The 13,761-nt window shown below is 40.0% G+C and overlaps 1 protein-coding gene across 5 annotated transcripts in view; it reads right to left on the bottom strand.

The window, feature by feature from the left end:
* Nucleotides 1–1,441: 1,441 nt before the first annotated feature.
* The window catches only part of FGF13 (fibroblast growth factor 13), a 447,707-nt gene continuing 435,387 nt past the window's right edge, over nt 1,442–13,761 (bottom strand). For all 5 annotated transcript variants that reach the window (XM_066581804.1, XM_066581807.1, XM_066581805.1 and 2 more), the window contains 2 exons: nt 5,649–5,847; nt 1,442–3,057 (listed from right to left, as the gene is read on the bottom strand). In XM_066581804.1, coding sequence (XP_066437901.1) covers nt 2,921–3,057; nt 5,649–5,847 — 336 coding nt within the window. In that variant the 3' untranslated portion in view covers nt 1,442–2,920. The remainder of the gene's footprint in view (nt 3,058–5,648; nt 5,848–13,761) is intronic.

The raw sequence follows: 13,761 nt of genomic DNA, 5'->3' as shown, positions 1-13,761 counted from the left end.
ACACACTAAGGGTGGCTTTTACACGAGCGTGTTTTTGTGCGTACATATGTGCACACCTATTTACGCGCAAAAACACGCGTGTATGAAGGTCAGTGAATTGCCTCCAATGAAGCTGCAGCTGCTGCCGGTGGCTCCATTAAGCGCAATGGTCTGCCGGCACCACTGAATTGTTTTTCAGGGAAGGGCTTTACATATAAGCCCTTCCCTGAAAAGCCGTGGCTCCATTCAAGACAATGCGTGCATTCCCTATGGTGCACACATGTCCTATCTTCACAGGCACGCACCTGTAAAACACGGACATGTGAACACACCATAGGGGATGCATTGGTTCTAATAGAAGCGTGTTTTTGTGCGCGCGTATGCACGCACAAAAATATCCTGGTGTGGAGCCACCATAACTGCTTTAGACACAGAAAGCATATTTTCAGTAAACATATACTTTACTCCCCCCAAAAAGTTGAAATCACAATTTTCTAAGTTTACATCATGTGACCTTGAAATGAAGAATGTAACATTTAATTAGAAGACAATTTTTATAAAAACTGTGGCCTATTAGCTTCAAAATGAGTCCGAGACCAAAGTTCTATCATAACTAGTTCTAACAAAGTTATTATTTTTCCACCTGGTAAGTATAAATTTACCATTTTTTTCTCATGTTTGCAACCCTGTTGTATGTATCATGGAGGGCTAAAATATTACATCTATAAGTCACTTTATGCCCTCTACCATCCTACCAAATTTCATGAAAATCTGAAATGGTTGGCTTGGGAACGGTGATGATTTGGCATAGAATGGCTCAGCAGCCCTTTTATCTAATATAACCTTTTAATGTTTTTTATAGATGAGCGAACGTGCTCATTTAAAGCAATTACTTGATCGAGCATTGCTTTTTTCGAGTAACTGCCTATTCGGGCGAAAAGATTCGTGGGGCGCCGGGGGTGAGCGGGGGTTTGCGGGTGGGAGTGGGGGGGGAGAGAGAGAGAGCTCCCCCCTGTTTCCCCCTGCTACCCCCCGCTCCACCCCGCCGCCCCCCGCCTCCCGGCTCCCCCCGAATCTTTTCGCCCGAGTAGGCAGTTACTCGAAAAAAGTGATGCCCGATCGAGTAATTGCTCTAAACGAGCACGTTCGCTTATCTCTAATGGTTGTCCTTTGAATTTGGCCCTAGAATGAGACTAGGGAGATTAGATTGTGAGCTTCGGTGAAAATAGTGACTGATATTGCGTCATACAACTAAAACTATGTAAACAATAAATGTGGATAGTTATCGAATTTCCATTTCGGTATTTTATAACGGAAGCGCAATGACGTTACACAGTTCACATTTCTTTCTATCAATATTGTACTTATTCGATACATTTCCCCAACTGTCTTCAATATTTAACTTTAATTACGCCTACTGTGCACGGCAAGCAAAGAATAAGCCACACATGTTTAGCTGAAGGAAACATATTTATTTTACAAGTGCACAATCTGCTTCAACGTAAACAGGGTCCTATTAAAAATAAAGTACATGATATCATTCAACTTCAAAGAAAATCTCATGACTGAACATGTAAACAGTAATGATGCATAGCCTGCTTTCAATTTAGAATTCTAGGTTAATATTGGGATTTTAAATAAGAAAAAAAAAAAAGAAAAAAAAGAGACAAAAATATATTTATATATTTAGAACTAATACATTTTCTTCAAAAATGATGGCTTCAGTGCATTTCCGTGTATACAACAAATCAATAATGTGTCCAAAGATTGGAAACGTTATGTTTGTAATATAGCATGTATGGACAAAAAAAAAACAAAAAAAATACCTGAAAGTTATCTAATGCACAAAATCAAACATATCATGCACCTTGACTCCGATCCTGGTTCTGCCCATGCAACAGAGTTGATTACCTATTTGGAAAACATAATATATCTTCAACATTTCGATTAAATAGCAGGCATGGATACCTGTTGTGTAGACACAGCCTGTCCAAAATGTCTCCTTATCTATGATGCTTACATATGCCGTACATTGAGGGGAGAAAAAAAAAAAAGACATATACAAATAAGACATTTTTTATAAAAATTGTCACCTTAATTCCACAGGTTTTTGTTAGAAAGAAGCCACGACATTTATAGAACATCATACACAAAAATGGAATTAAGAGAAAATTAGATGGAGAAGCAGAATCCGTAATGTTAGATTCTACTTTCTAGGGGTTGACAATACGTTTCTGTGTCTACGTGAATGGAGTAACACCATAACCGGGGTACTACAAAGATACTGTATATAAAAAATGGTTTAGTATGTTAGAAGTTACAGGAACACTGTTTACTTGAGCCTGAGGGGTCGCCTCACAGTTGACCTGATTTTGGCAATGAGACCCAGCTTCAATGAACCGGACCAGTTCGAGAAGCTGTGTACACAAATCAAAATGTTGCACTTCCTCCAAATGAATACATGTGATCAAGCTTATATATAAAACTGTAAGCCAATAAACAACAAGTTTTAGGTTTTGTATGCTTGCCCCCTATAAAACATATAAGCAGTAAAATTTTTCTTTAAAGAGCAAAAGTGGTCTTTTATTCTTGATTGGAAAGCAAAATTCTTATTAGCATTCAGTTCTGTGAAGGGTTTGTTTTTCCACAAAGCATATGTGATATAACCAGAGAGCAGCGTATGTCCTCTCATGGGCTTATTCCACCGTATGTTTTGCTGGCTATCCCGGTGCCTTCTGAGATGCAAAAAGCACATTCTAAAATGATGGAATCCATTGAAAATCAGGAGATCTAATGGTTGACGTGAGTGACCTATGCAAGTTCAGTGCTTGTCCTGAAAAAATGAATATTTGGATGTAAGACTGCTAGTAAGAATTCAACAGCATCCAGAGGTAAGGTTCCATTACTGTGTGTACCGTAGCCGTTATTTGCCTGCAGCTGGCTACGTTGATTCATTCTGACTCATAGATTTACCACCATTTAGTACTCCTGAAACGCTTCTACTTTTGGTTGGTGTGCCACTTCCGGATCTGGAAAATTCTGTGAGATCATGAAGAGAAGGTTCTTTGTACATGGCCACTGAAAGAATAAAAAAATAGTGTTTAAAAAAAATGACTTAAAGTTTTAGTTTAGTAACAATACAACATATTTCTTATGTATCTGATGCACTGAATGGCCATTTTACTAGAGACAACCAACTACCCTGTTACCCTGAAAATAAGACCTAGCATGATTTTCCAGAATTTTTGAGGATGCAAAATGATTTTTCAGGCTTTTTGAGGATGCTTGAAATATAAGCCCTACTCCAAAATTAAGCCCTGCTAACAGTTAGTTTAAAAAAGTCAATTTAAATAGTGTCCAGGCAGCTATACATGTAAAAAAAAGTTAAACCTTTTTGAACAAAAATTAATATAAGACACTGTCTTATTTTCGGGGAAACACAGTAGTAGCGCATTGGATCTTCTTTGACCTTCAGAACTGAAGCAAAACATTGTGGCATAGATTGCACAAAATGTCAAAATCGTTTTGCAGGAATATTGGTCCATGCGGACAGAAAGCTTCTTGCATTTGCTGTAAATTAGATGGAGATAATGACATGCTCCGAACAGCTGACAGGAAGGGGTCATCTGTTCATGCTGCTTGTGCCAAATTCTTACTCTCCCACCACCATGGTGCAAACAAAATCTGGATTGATCTGATCCAATTTTTGTGCTCTTTTGCCCACGGGAGTCTCGCCTTTCTGTTTCTCTTAAGCAGCAATGGCACTTGAGCTGGCTGTCTGCTGTTATAGTCCATCCTTGCTAAAGAAAGACAATTGGTGTATTGGGATATGCTATTTGAAGCACTAGCATTGTATTCAGCTCTGATTTGCTTTACTATGCACTGCGTGTTCCTCACAATGATTCTTTACATCCTCCTCTGACCCCTTTTGTTGATGAGCTGTTTACATCCATTCGATGACACCATTCTTGGTATACTCTCAACACTGTTGCATGAGAAAACCATTTGAGGTTAGCAATTTTTGAAATCTCGGCCCTGGTCAGTCTATCACCAATATCCATGCCTTGCGGGAAGACACTCGGGTCATTCAATTTTCTGATTCTAATGTGGACTTGCACTGAATATGAACCAAAGAAGACTTGTTTATTTGATTGTATGCTGCACTCCAGGGTCACTTGTCTAATACAAGGAAGTTTCTATCGTGCAAGGGTCGGTGTCTCTAAGAAAGTGGCATTCATGTCCTCTAGCATGTTTATAGACATTTCTATGCTATGTCTTCATCAGCTCCAAATGATGTCCTGTCTATACCTGTCAATGACATGACAGCCCTCCCTGCCTCAGATCTAACTGTCATGATCACAGACGACCCTCTGAGAGGGGACTGGGAGAGAACTCAGAAATGAAATTAAGGTGATAGTGAATATACAGCTAAAGGTCTTACTATATTGCTGTAAGGAGGTTTTTGAAAAGCAATTAGGCTTTAATTTTTCACTTCATTAACTGGATTTAATTGGAACACATACAGTATTAAAGGAGCTGTTCAGGACTCTGGGCATTTTTTCTGTTGATGATCAGTGGGGGTCCGCTCCTTAGGAATCTCGGCACCATTATCATAGTAACATAGTATGTTAGGCTGAAGGGAGACAATGTCCATCTAGTTCAGCTGTTCCAATCCCCCCCCCCCCCCCCACTCCTTGTTGATTCAGAGGAAGGCAAAAAATCCCAATGAGGCCGAATCCAATTAGCCCATTGGGGGAAAAAAATCCTACCCGCATCCATAATGGCAGTCAAAATAATCCCTGGATCAACGTTTTATAATCCCTGGATCAACGTTTTGTCACTAAGAACAGTGCTGGAAGCAGATTGTGCTGCCCATACTGCAGCTGCCTGGGTTGATACTGCAGGCACAGCTCTCATTGAATTTAGTAGAGCATGCCTACCTACCATTATGTGTCTACGGTTCTGATGCAAGCCTATGTCCCCTATGGATACAGACTACAAACAAAATCCTATGTGCAGTCTGATCCTGCAGTTATTTGTTACCCCCTTTCATCTGCCCCCTCTTCCACTGGCTGTAGGATAGCAAAAAGAGGAAGCAGCAACAATACAATGATAGATGGTAATTAGAGAGTCACCCATTAGGTCTGCTTGTTCTATTTTTTTTTTATTTCAGATGTACTGTAGCTATAAAAAAAAAAAAGTTGGAAAGGTTGAAATATCCTTTAACATTTTTTAAACTCTTCAGACCTGGATAAAGCTTCTTAGATAATCCAATAAGCCTATTCCTTAAAGAACCCGCTGAGTAATGTTACAGACTTTAGTGAAAAGTAATAATTATTCCATATGATTAATTACATTTGGTACTTCTAACCAACACTTGTTATTATTGATCAGAATCTCATGTTCTTTATCATTTAAAACCTCATTATCTAAGTTCCAGGCCCTTCGGGACACGTGAAAATACTGTAACTGTCTTCTTTCTATCCTCTGTATCTTTTTTATATACTGTCTACATGCAGATTTTCTTATTTATTTTCCTTTAATTCGGGAATTGCTTATTTAATAGTAAGGAATGATTATATAAAAATATTATGTTTTTGTGTGCTTAAAAACTCAATAAAAAAAACACATAGGAGAAAAAAAATGACATAGAAATAAAGAGTTTTTACCTTTTAGGGGTTTTGGCAGAAAGTGTGCTGCAGGCTTGTTTTTCTTTACATGGTTTCCTTTCATAATTTCCCCCTCCTTGTTGAGACCCAAAAACCAGCTCCTTCCTGATTGCTGCTGTCTGTAGATCATCGAAGAGTACGTCACATAATAGTTTTCAAAAACCGACTCTTTAAATTTGCATTCAGGTGTAAAATGTTCCTGTAAAGAAAGGACATATCTTGAATAATTCATCCAGCAAAGTACAATAATGCATAGGCGCCTCGACAGGAGCATCACGAGGACAATGAGGCTCTATTATTACATGAAGAAGAATGGCAAAGGAAAATTAAGTCACGATACATTATTAATTTGTTACAAATCATTCACAATGTCGCACTTCTCCTTGTTCTTACTGAAATTGGGCTTACAGAGGATCGAATTATAGGACAACGGGGCTTCCACCACCAAGTTTCTTCCAGTTATTCCAGACCTTTCCAGCTCAGCATCTTCAATTACATAGACTATATATGCCGATTATAGACCTTACTGACGACATTCAGTAACTGACCATGCATGTTTAATGAAATAAGGAGATGGTAATAGGTGGCTACAAGGTACATCTTGCACAGCTTATCATTGAGTTAAAGGGGTTACCCAGCTTTAAAGAAAAAATTAAAAACAGCAGTAGAGATGAGCGAGTATACTTGCTAAGGCACATTACTCGAGCGAGTACTGCCTTGGCCGAGTATCTTCCCGCTCGTCTCTAAAGATTCGGGGGCCGGCGGGGGCCGGGGAGCGGGGAGGAACAGAGGGGAGATCTCTCTCTCCCTCTCTCCCCCCCACTCCCCGCCGCAACTCACCTGTCACAAGCGCTGGCCCCCGAATCTTTAGAGACGAGCGGAGAGATACTCGGCTAAGGCACTACTCGCTCGATTAATGTGCCTTAGTGAGTATACTCTCTAAACAGCAACCATCAGCAGAAAACATAAAATGAAACAGTATTCACCTTTTGTCCCCCAGTAATTCATTGTTGAGGCTCCGGTGGTCCCCCACCATTTTCAGTTTACAAGTGGGCTGTAATGATATCTCATAACATTGAAGACCATGACAGGCAATGATTGCACTTCTTCTGGTATCATGGCTCCCATCATGGTATGGCATGTTTCTGCTGTGGCCACTGATTGGTCACATGCTACACACTTGTAAACAAGACCGGGAGGACCGTGGGAGCACTAACATTGGATCACAATGGGAAAACAATAGCAAGTACTGGTTTCTATTTTTTGTTTCATACTGATGGCAGCATTGTTTTTTCTTCAATTTATTTTTAAATTCAGAGAACCCCATTACCTCCTTCATGCCCTAGAGTATATATGCATGCCCTAGGTGCTCTGGGTTAATATGGCATGCATTTAAAAACTGAGCCTGTTCCATGAACGGCTGTTGGTGGCTGTCTTTGACAATTGGCACCTGGTCACTACAACTGTGATTGGCGTTCATGCCGGTCACAGATGTTAACCTTTTAAATATTGCTGATAATTCTGACGGTGGCATTTAAATCCTCCAATCACAGGATGATTGGATGAAATCACAATGTGCTGTTGGGGGTGTCCTGGCAACATGAGGCCATTTGATTACCTCCAGGGCTGCTATATATTTCTCTCTCTCAAGATAAGCCTGCAGCAATGCTAGCAGAAATACCATGTACTGCAATACTGAAGTATTGTAATATATGTTAAAAGCGATCAAATGATTTGCAGTTCAAATCCCCTATGAGAGCATAAAAAAGTTAAAATAAGTGATTTTTTTTATTATTGTAAAAAATAAAGCATAAAAATATTTAATAACACTTTTATCATATTTGCAAAAAATTAAATAAAAACACATTTGGTCCCATATAGAAACAAGCTTTCAGACATCTACGTCAATGGAAAAATAAAAGACTTATGATTTTGAAAAAAAACAAGAATGGAAAATAATGTCGGCATTATTAGGGAGTTAAAGATTAACTCATGTAGCTCTGGTTCTATCAGTAATATGAATGAAGCCGGTCACATGTTCTTTCTTTCCTCCGGCGCTCCAGAGAGACGTCCGTCTTCAGGTACGGCCGTCTGCTACCTGCAGTAACACAGGCGCCGATGCACCCGTGTGATTGAGCCCTCAGTCTGTCTATCTCCCTGTCCCAGGAATGAGGTGACATGAATTTTTGTTCATGTTATCATCTACACATCACTCAGAGAGCATATTTGCTCTCTCACTGTCACTTATGGGGTTTTCACCAGAAAAGGAGGGAAAAGATGAGTACTTGTACAATTAATCACTCCTTTGCATGGTTTAACATTACTGACTGTGGCATCTAAACGTTTTTGCAGAAGAAAATGTAATCCCTAACATAGGCCTTTAAGTATTGAAAAATAAAAAGGACAAAAAAACCCTATACAAAATTGGTATGTCCACATGCATAACAACAAAACAGGAGTACAAATTATTTAAAAAATCATATATACCTCAAACTAGTACTAATAAAAACTACAGGTTGTCCCACAAAAATCAGGCCTGATACCACTCTGTCAATGGAAAAAAAAAACATCCCTGATTCTGGAGTGTGGCTGGCGCCACAAAAAAAAACTTTCAGTGAAAAAAAAGTGTTTAAATTGTGCAAAAGTGGTAGAACATAAAAAAAAACCCCTTTTTAAATTCGGTGTTGTTATAGTCGTATTGACCTGTAGAATAAAAGTAACATAATTATTACTTGGGAATGCCGCCAAAATGAATCCGAACAAAAAATAATGAATTAGCTCTTTTCCATTGACCCCCGCAAAAAAATGTAAAAAGTTATTTAATAGATTATATGAATCTGAAATGAGTTCCTATAAAAACTAGAACTAGACCTACAAATACAAGGAGTCATACAGACGCAACGTAAAAGGGGATACCATTTACAGGCCCATAAGTCTACAATTACTTATACCACTAAGGGGTTAAACATTTAGGAGTTCTGCATCCAATATATTTACATGAGTTATACATTTTAAATCTACAATAATAAAAATGTAACATTTTTGGGATGGTTTTTCCAATTTTAACGTGAAAGTTGGGGGTTAACCATATGAAACTCCAGCATGCCTAAGATTGTAACACTTGGTAACGATAAAGTAACAGGTCCATTATCAGTTCCTAAGGACACATTCCGCCTTCAGAAAACTTTAAAAAGTACGTTGAATTCTGAATATCATTTAGCCTTCAGGTCCAAAACTCTGCTGATTCGTTTCATAGTATGTCTATGTCATAGCAACATATTCCTCTGGCAGTGCAACAAATCTAGTTGCCTTCAGAAACTGAAGTCGGAATCTTCTGTGCCTTCAGCTTTCACTAGGGGGGGGGGGGGGGCTTACTAAAGAGAAATGTATGCAACTATCATTGACCTTAATAATAAATCTGCTGTATCTTCAGCATGCTCCTACATTCCCCATAGAGATGGCTGAGAGAATCTGTCATGTAACTCTATGACTTTGATGATATGAAACTGTACCAAAACAGTCGGAGAACATACAAAACCAGTCTTCCACCACCCATCGTCATTTGCAAATGTAATAAGGAGATGTGGGTAGCAGTTCTTGACAGTAAGAGACAAAAGGAAACAAAAATAATTCTATTTCCAGTATTTGTATTGGACTGTTGAGTTGCGTTCACATGGGCAGAATCTGCATTTGACAAATCAGATGTGGATTTGCCCCATTATTAGAGTCTCGAATATCTGCCATGGAATTTTTTTCTTTTTCATTTTTTCTTCCCCATTTTCAAAAAAGCATAGCTTTTTTTGTCTTTATGGCTCCAAAGCTACATGGTAGCTTGTTTTTAGTAGGAGAACTTGTATTATTCAATGGTACCATTCAACATACCATATAATGTATTCGAAAACTTAAAAAAAAATTCTAAATGGGGCAAAATGAAAAAAAAAATGCAATTTTTTTGGAGGGGGGGTGTTTTATTGCATTCACAGTGCAGTAAAAATGATGTTCTCTTTATTATGTTCGTCAGTAAAATAAGGCAATATCAAATTTAGATTTTGAATTTTTGATGTAGTACTACCTAAAAAGAAATAACATACTCTTAAAAAAATTGCTTTCCATCACCATTAGAGTTGAGCGAACATACTCTGCCGAGCTTGATGCTCGTTGGAGAGAGAAACGAACCTAGAAAAAAGAAAAAAAGTTCGGCACCCGGCGTCCCACATACAAAAATGCTCGAGTCTCCCATTGTAGTCAATGGCGTTCATTACTCGAGTAGAGCTCTCGAATTTTACGAAAAGCTTGACTCGAATAACGCGGACCCGAGCATTTGGGTGTTCGCTCATCTCTAATCACCATCTTTTGATCCCTCCCCCATAATGTTTTAATTTTTTAATCGAAGCAGCTGTTTTAAGGCTCATTTTTGCAGCATTCTACTAAATAGAGCCTAAAGGAGGACTGCAAGAGCTTCAGTGCTGGAGCACTGGGAGGGCGATGGTGGTGCTGGTGGTGGGATTACACAAGAGGTGAGTACAGCTTTTTTCTTGCTTTATACAAATAGCAGCAACTTTTATTTTATTTTTAAATTCAGATAATTCCTTTAAATTAACTAAGTTTATGCAAATGTTGATGTTGGTCAGGTCTGAACTGAGGGTTCCTATGCAGTAAGGCCCAATGTCTATGGGCAGATTTGATTTGCGGAATCCACGCGGGTCACCCTCGCGGAAGATCCAGAGTGCTCATAGGGAAGCATTGGCATCTGCAACTGAATGCGGATTTGATTTGCAGACCATTTGGTGCGGAAAACAATTCGCAGCATGCTCCATTTCAGTGCAGATGGGCTCAATAGAAGTCAATGGGTGCGGATGATCCGCAGTGCATCCGCAAGGATGGTGGGGGTGCAGTAAGGAAGACTGGGGACATGGGACCCTGTTCTTGAGATTAGAGGTGGTCTCAATGGTGAGACTCCCACAAATCTCAAAGTTATTCCCTATCCATTACAATAGTGGTACAAGCCCTTTAAGACGTGCCAGAGGCACATCTTAATAGACAGAAATACATGGCAGACCTTTATAAGATCCTGGGCTGCCTTGACACCCAAACAGCACCCCATGATCTGTTACTTATCATATGGTCCTTTGATCACCCTCAGGCCTTAGTCAGACGGGCGATTTTTCCCGCGATTTGCGCATGCGTCCGGCGATTTTATAAAACCATTGCTTTGCAATGGTATCGGACACATGAGCGCTTTTTATGCGCTCGTCCGATAAATTATAGAACAAAAAATCGCAGATCACACCTATCTGCGATCTGCGATTCCTGTTCTCTTCTCTATATGCGCTCAATGGGGCCGGCGGCAGCAGCGCCGACCCCATTGAGAACATATAGAAGACAAATCATTCTTCTCTGCCACAGCTGTAACAGCTGTGACAGAGAAGAACGATGTTTGCCCATTGAATTCAATGGAGCGGCAATACAGCCGCTCCATTGAAAGCAATGGGCTGCCAGCGTGCGCGGAGTGAATTGTCGGGAAGGGGTTAAATATATAAGCCCTTCCCTGCAATTCATTCTAAAATGTGTTAAAATAAAAAAAAATTGTATACTCACCTTTCCGCTGCAGCCGGAGTCCAGCCTGAACTGCTTCTTGGCACTATTCAGCCGGCGGGGCTTTAAAATCCCCGCCTGCTGAATGATCTGCCTCTGATTGGTCACAGCCCTGACCAATCAGAGGCTGAAAACACACACACCCATTCATGAATTCATGAATGGGTGAGTGACTGCTGCCTCTCAGCGCTGACCCAATCAGGGGCAGGTCTGACTCACATCCATTCATGAATTCATGAATGGGTGTGAGTGAGGCATGCCTCTGATTGGCTCAGCGCTGAGCCAATCAGGGGGCAGGTCTGACTCACACCCCCTTCACACCGACTGCAGGACGGCCACGCGGAGCTCCGGCTGCCGGGAGAAGGTGAGTATACAATTTTTTTTTATTTTAACACATTTTAGGATGGATTGCAAGGAAGGGCTTATATATTTAAGCCCTTACCGACAATTCATCCCGGGCTCGCCCGCAGCGCATTGCTTTCAATGGAGACGGCTGTATTGCCGTCTCCATTGAATGCAATGCGCTGGACAGCTCCGGCCCGTTTCTAATGAAACGCGGCTAGGAGCAGATTTTTGGGCGATTTGCGGGTGACTTGCGCGCACCGTTCACGCGATTTGCGGATGCGCATCCGTCATGCGATCCGCAAATCGTACGAAAAATCGCCCGTCTGACTAAGGCCTCAGACAGCAGGGCTAGGTGTGATCAGCAATGCTTACCAACACATAAAGTCATTCAATTGCTTAGAACTTCTATGACATACAGTATACAGCAGGTTGTGAGATTATATCAATATTAATTCATTATTAATATTAATTAAGACATCTATAAAAGCAGCCGCCTAGATGTTTATACCATCTACAGCTCTCTCTCTATCCCTCTCTCTCATCTACTTTAACTGTCAATTGGGAAAATGCAATAAATTGCCTCTTTTCTAACAAATGGCCAACTACAGCAGCTAACAAGTGCTACTGGGCAAAATTAAGATATCTCAGGAGGAACCAGCAGTGAAAACTGCGTGGGATGAAACAGAGAAGAAAACACACTAAACCCTTTTGAATATTTATTCTGACGCTGAGGTTTAGAACAGCAAGAGGCTCGTACTACTGAAATCTCAACCCCGGCACCAGTCATTGCACGTAAACCTCTAATCAGACATAACCCGAGCCCGCGCCATGTGCTTTCCATTAAAGTTAGCAGGAAATCCCTTTCTTTGTAGTGTTCTATCAGACATCTCCTACAAGACACAGCTTTGTGTTCATGCCATGCACCACAAGAGTAAGCTGAAGGGAATACATGCGGAAAAACAGTCATTCATGAATTGTTAAAGACAGAAATAAAATGTGCCGCACAGCTTCAGAATGTAATTTTGTATTTTTGTTACTTAGTTTTTCTGCTTTTTAATGAATGACTTGACTACAACAACATATGTTCAAGAGACTCTACACTCAGCACAAGAATCTGGGGAAAAAAAGATAGCGTTTTATAGTAAGTATGATGATAACATGTACTGAAATACCAAATAACTACACTGCAATACTATGAAAAGGGTGTAATAATGCAGGTGAAATTACTAATATTGTAGCTAACCTGTCCTGATCATATAAACTATCGGTCAAACGTTTTAGTGCACCTCAATTTTTCCAGTTATTTTTGATATTAACACAGTTCAAGTCCAGCAAATAACATGCAATGGTTAAAAGATTCAAAAGTATGTTAAAAGCATAAAAATATTTAGAAATTTTAACCTGAAACACAACACCTGAATTTATGATTTTAACTAAAGAGATTTTTTCAGCGAACACATAAAGGACACCTGCTCTGCAGCTCAGAAAGCAAATTATGGTTTGAGATTGGGTGCAAACTATTCCTACAGGTGCCTCAACTTTTGTAGATTACTTTGAAACCTTCTGATTCTGTATAATTAGTATCGGATCAGGCTGCATTACAACATCCTCTAGGGCAGGATTTGCACAGTTTTGCTCTTCAGGACAGAGCAGATTACTATCAAAATTGCAAGAAAAAGGCAATTAACCAAAGAAGACAGACAGACAATTATAACTCTTAAGCCCTATTTACACACAATGATTATTGCTCAAAATATGTTCAAATAATGGCTTTTGAGCGATAATCATTGTGTGTAAATGCTTCCATCTTTAACTCTTCCGCTGAATGATGATTTTTAGGTGAGCATGAAATCCATCATTCAACCGGAGGGAGGTAGCAGGGACCACGCGCTGTGTTCTCCACGGGAGCAGCTGATTACACTGTATTCAGCCGACAGCTCGCAGCAGCCCATGCAAAGACAATGCAGCTGAGTGCAAAGTCCAGACAACATACTGGGATTTGCAAACAGCTGCTGAAGGCTCATTTACTTGCAAAGGAAGCTGATAAAGTGCTAATGGGCATCAGTGCCCATTAGTACTTTATGCTAAATGATCACTAGAGCTGTCAATCTTTCAATCGTTTGAAAGATTGTCTTTGCATGTAAATGAGCCTTTAGAGGTCTAGGTCTGTCCT

This window comes from Eleutherodactylus coqui, chromosome 10 (assembly GCF_035609145.1).
Source record: "Eleutherodactylus coqui strain aEleCoq1 chromosome 10, aEleCoq1.hap1, whole genome shotgun sequence".
NCBI lineage: Eukaryota > Metazoa > Chordata > Amphibia > Anura > Eleutherodactylidae > Eleutherodactylus > Eleutherodactylus coqui.
Note: the sequence above shows the minus strand (reverse complement) of the source record. Positions and strands in the feature narration are given on the sequence as shown.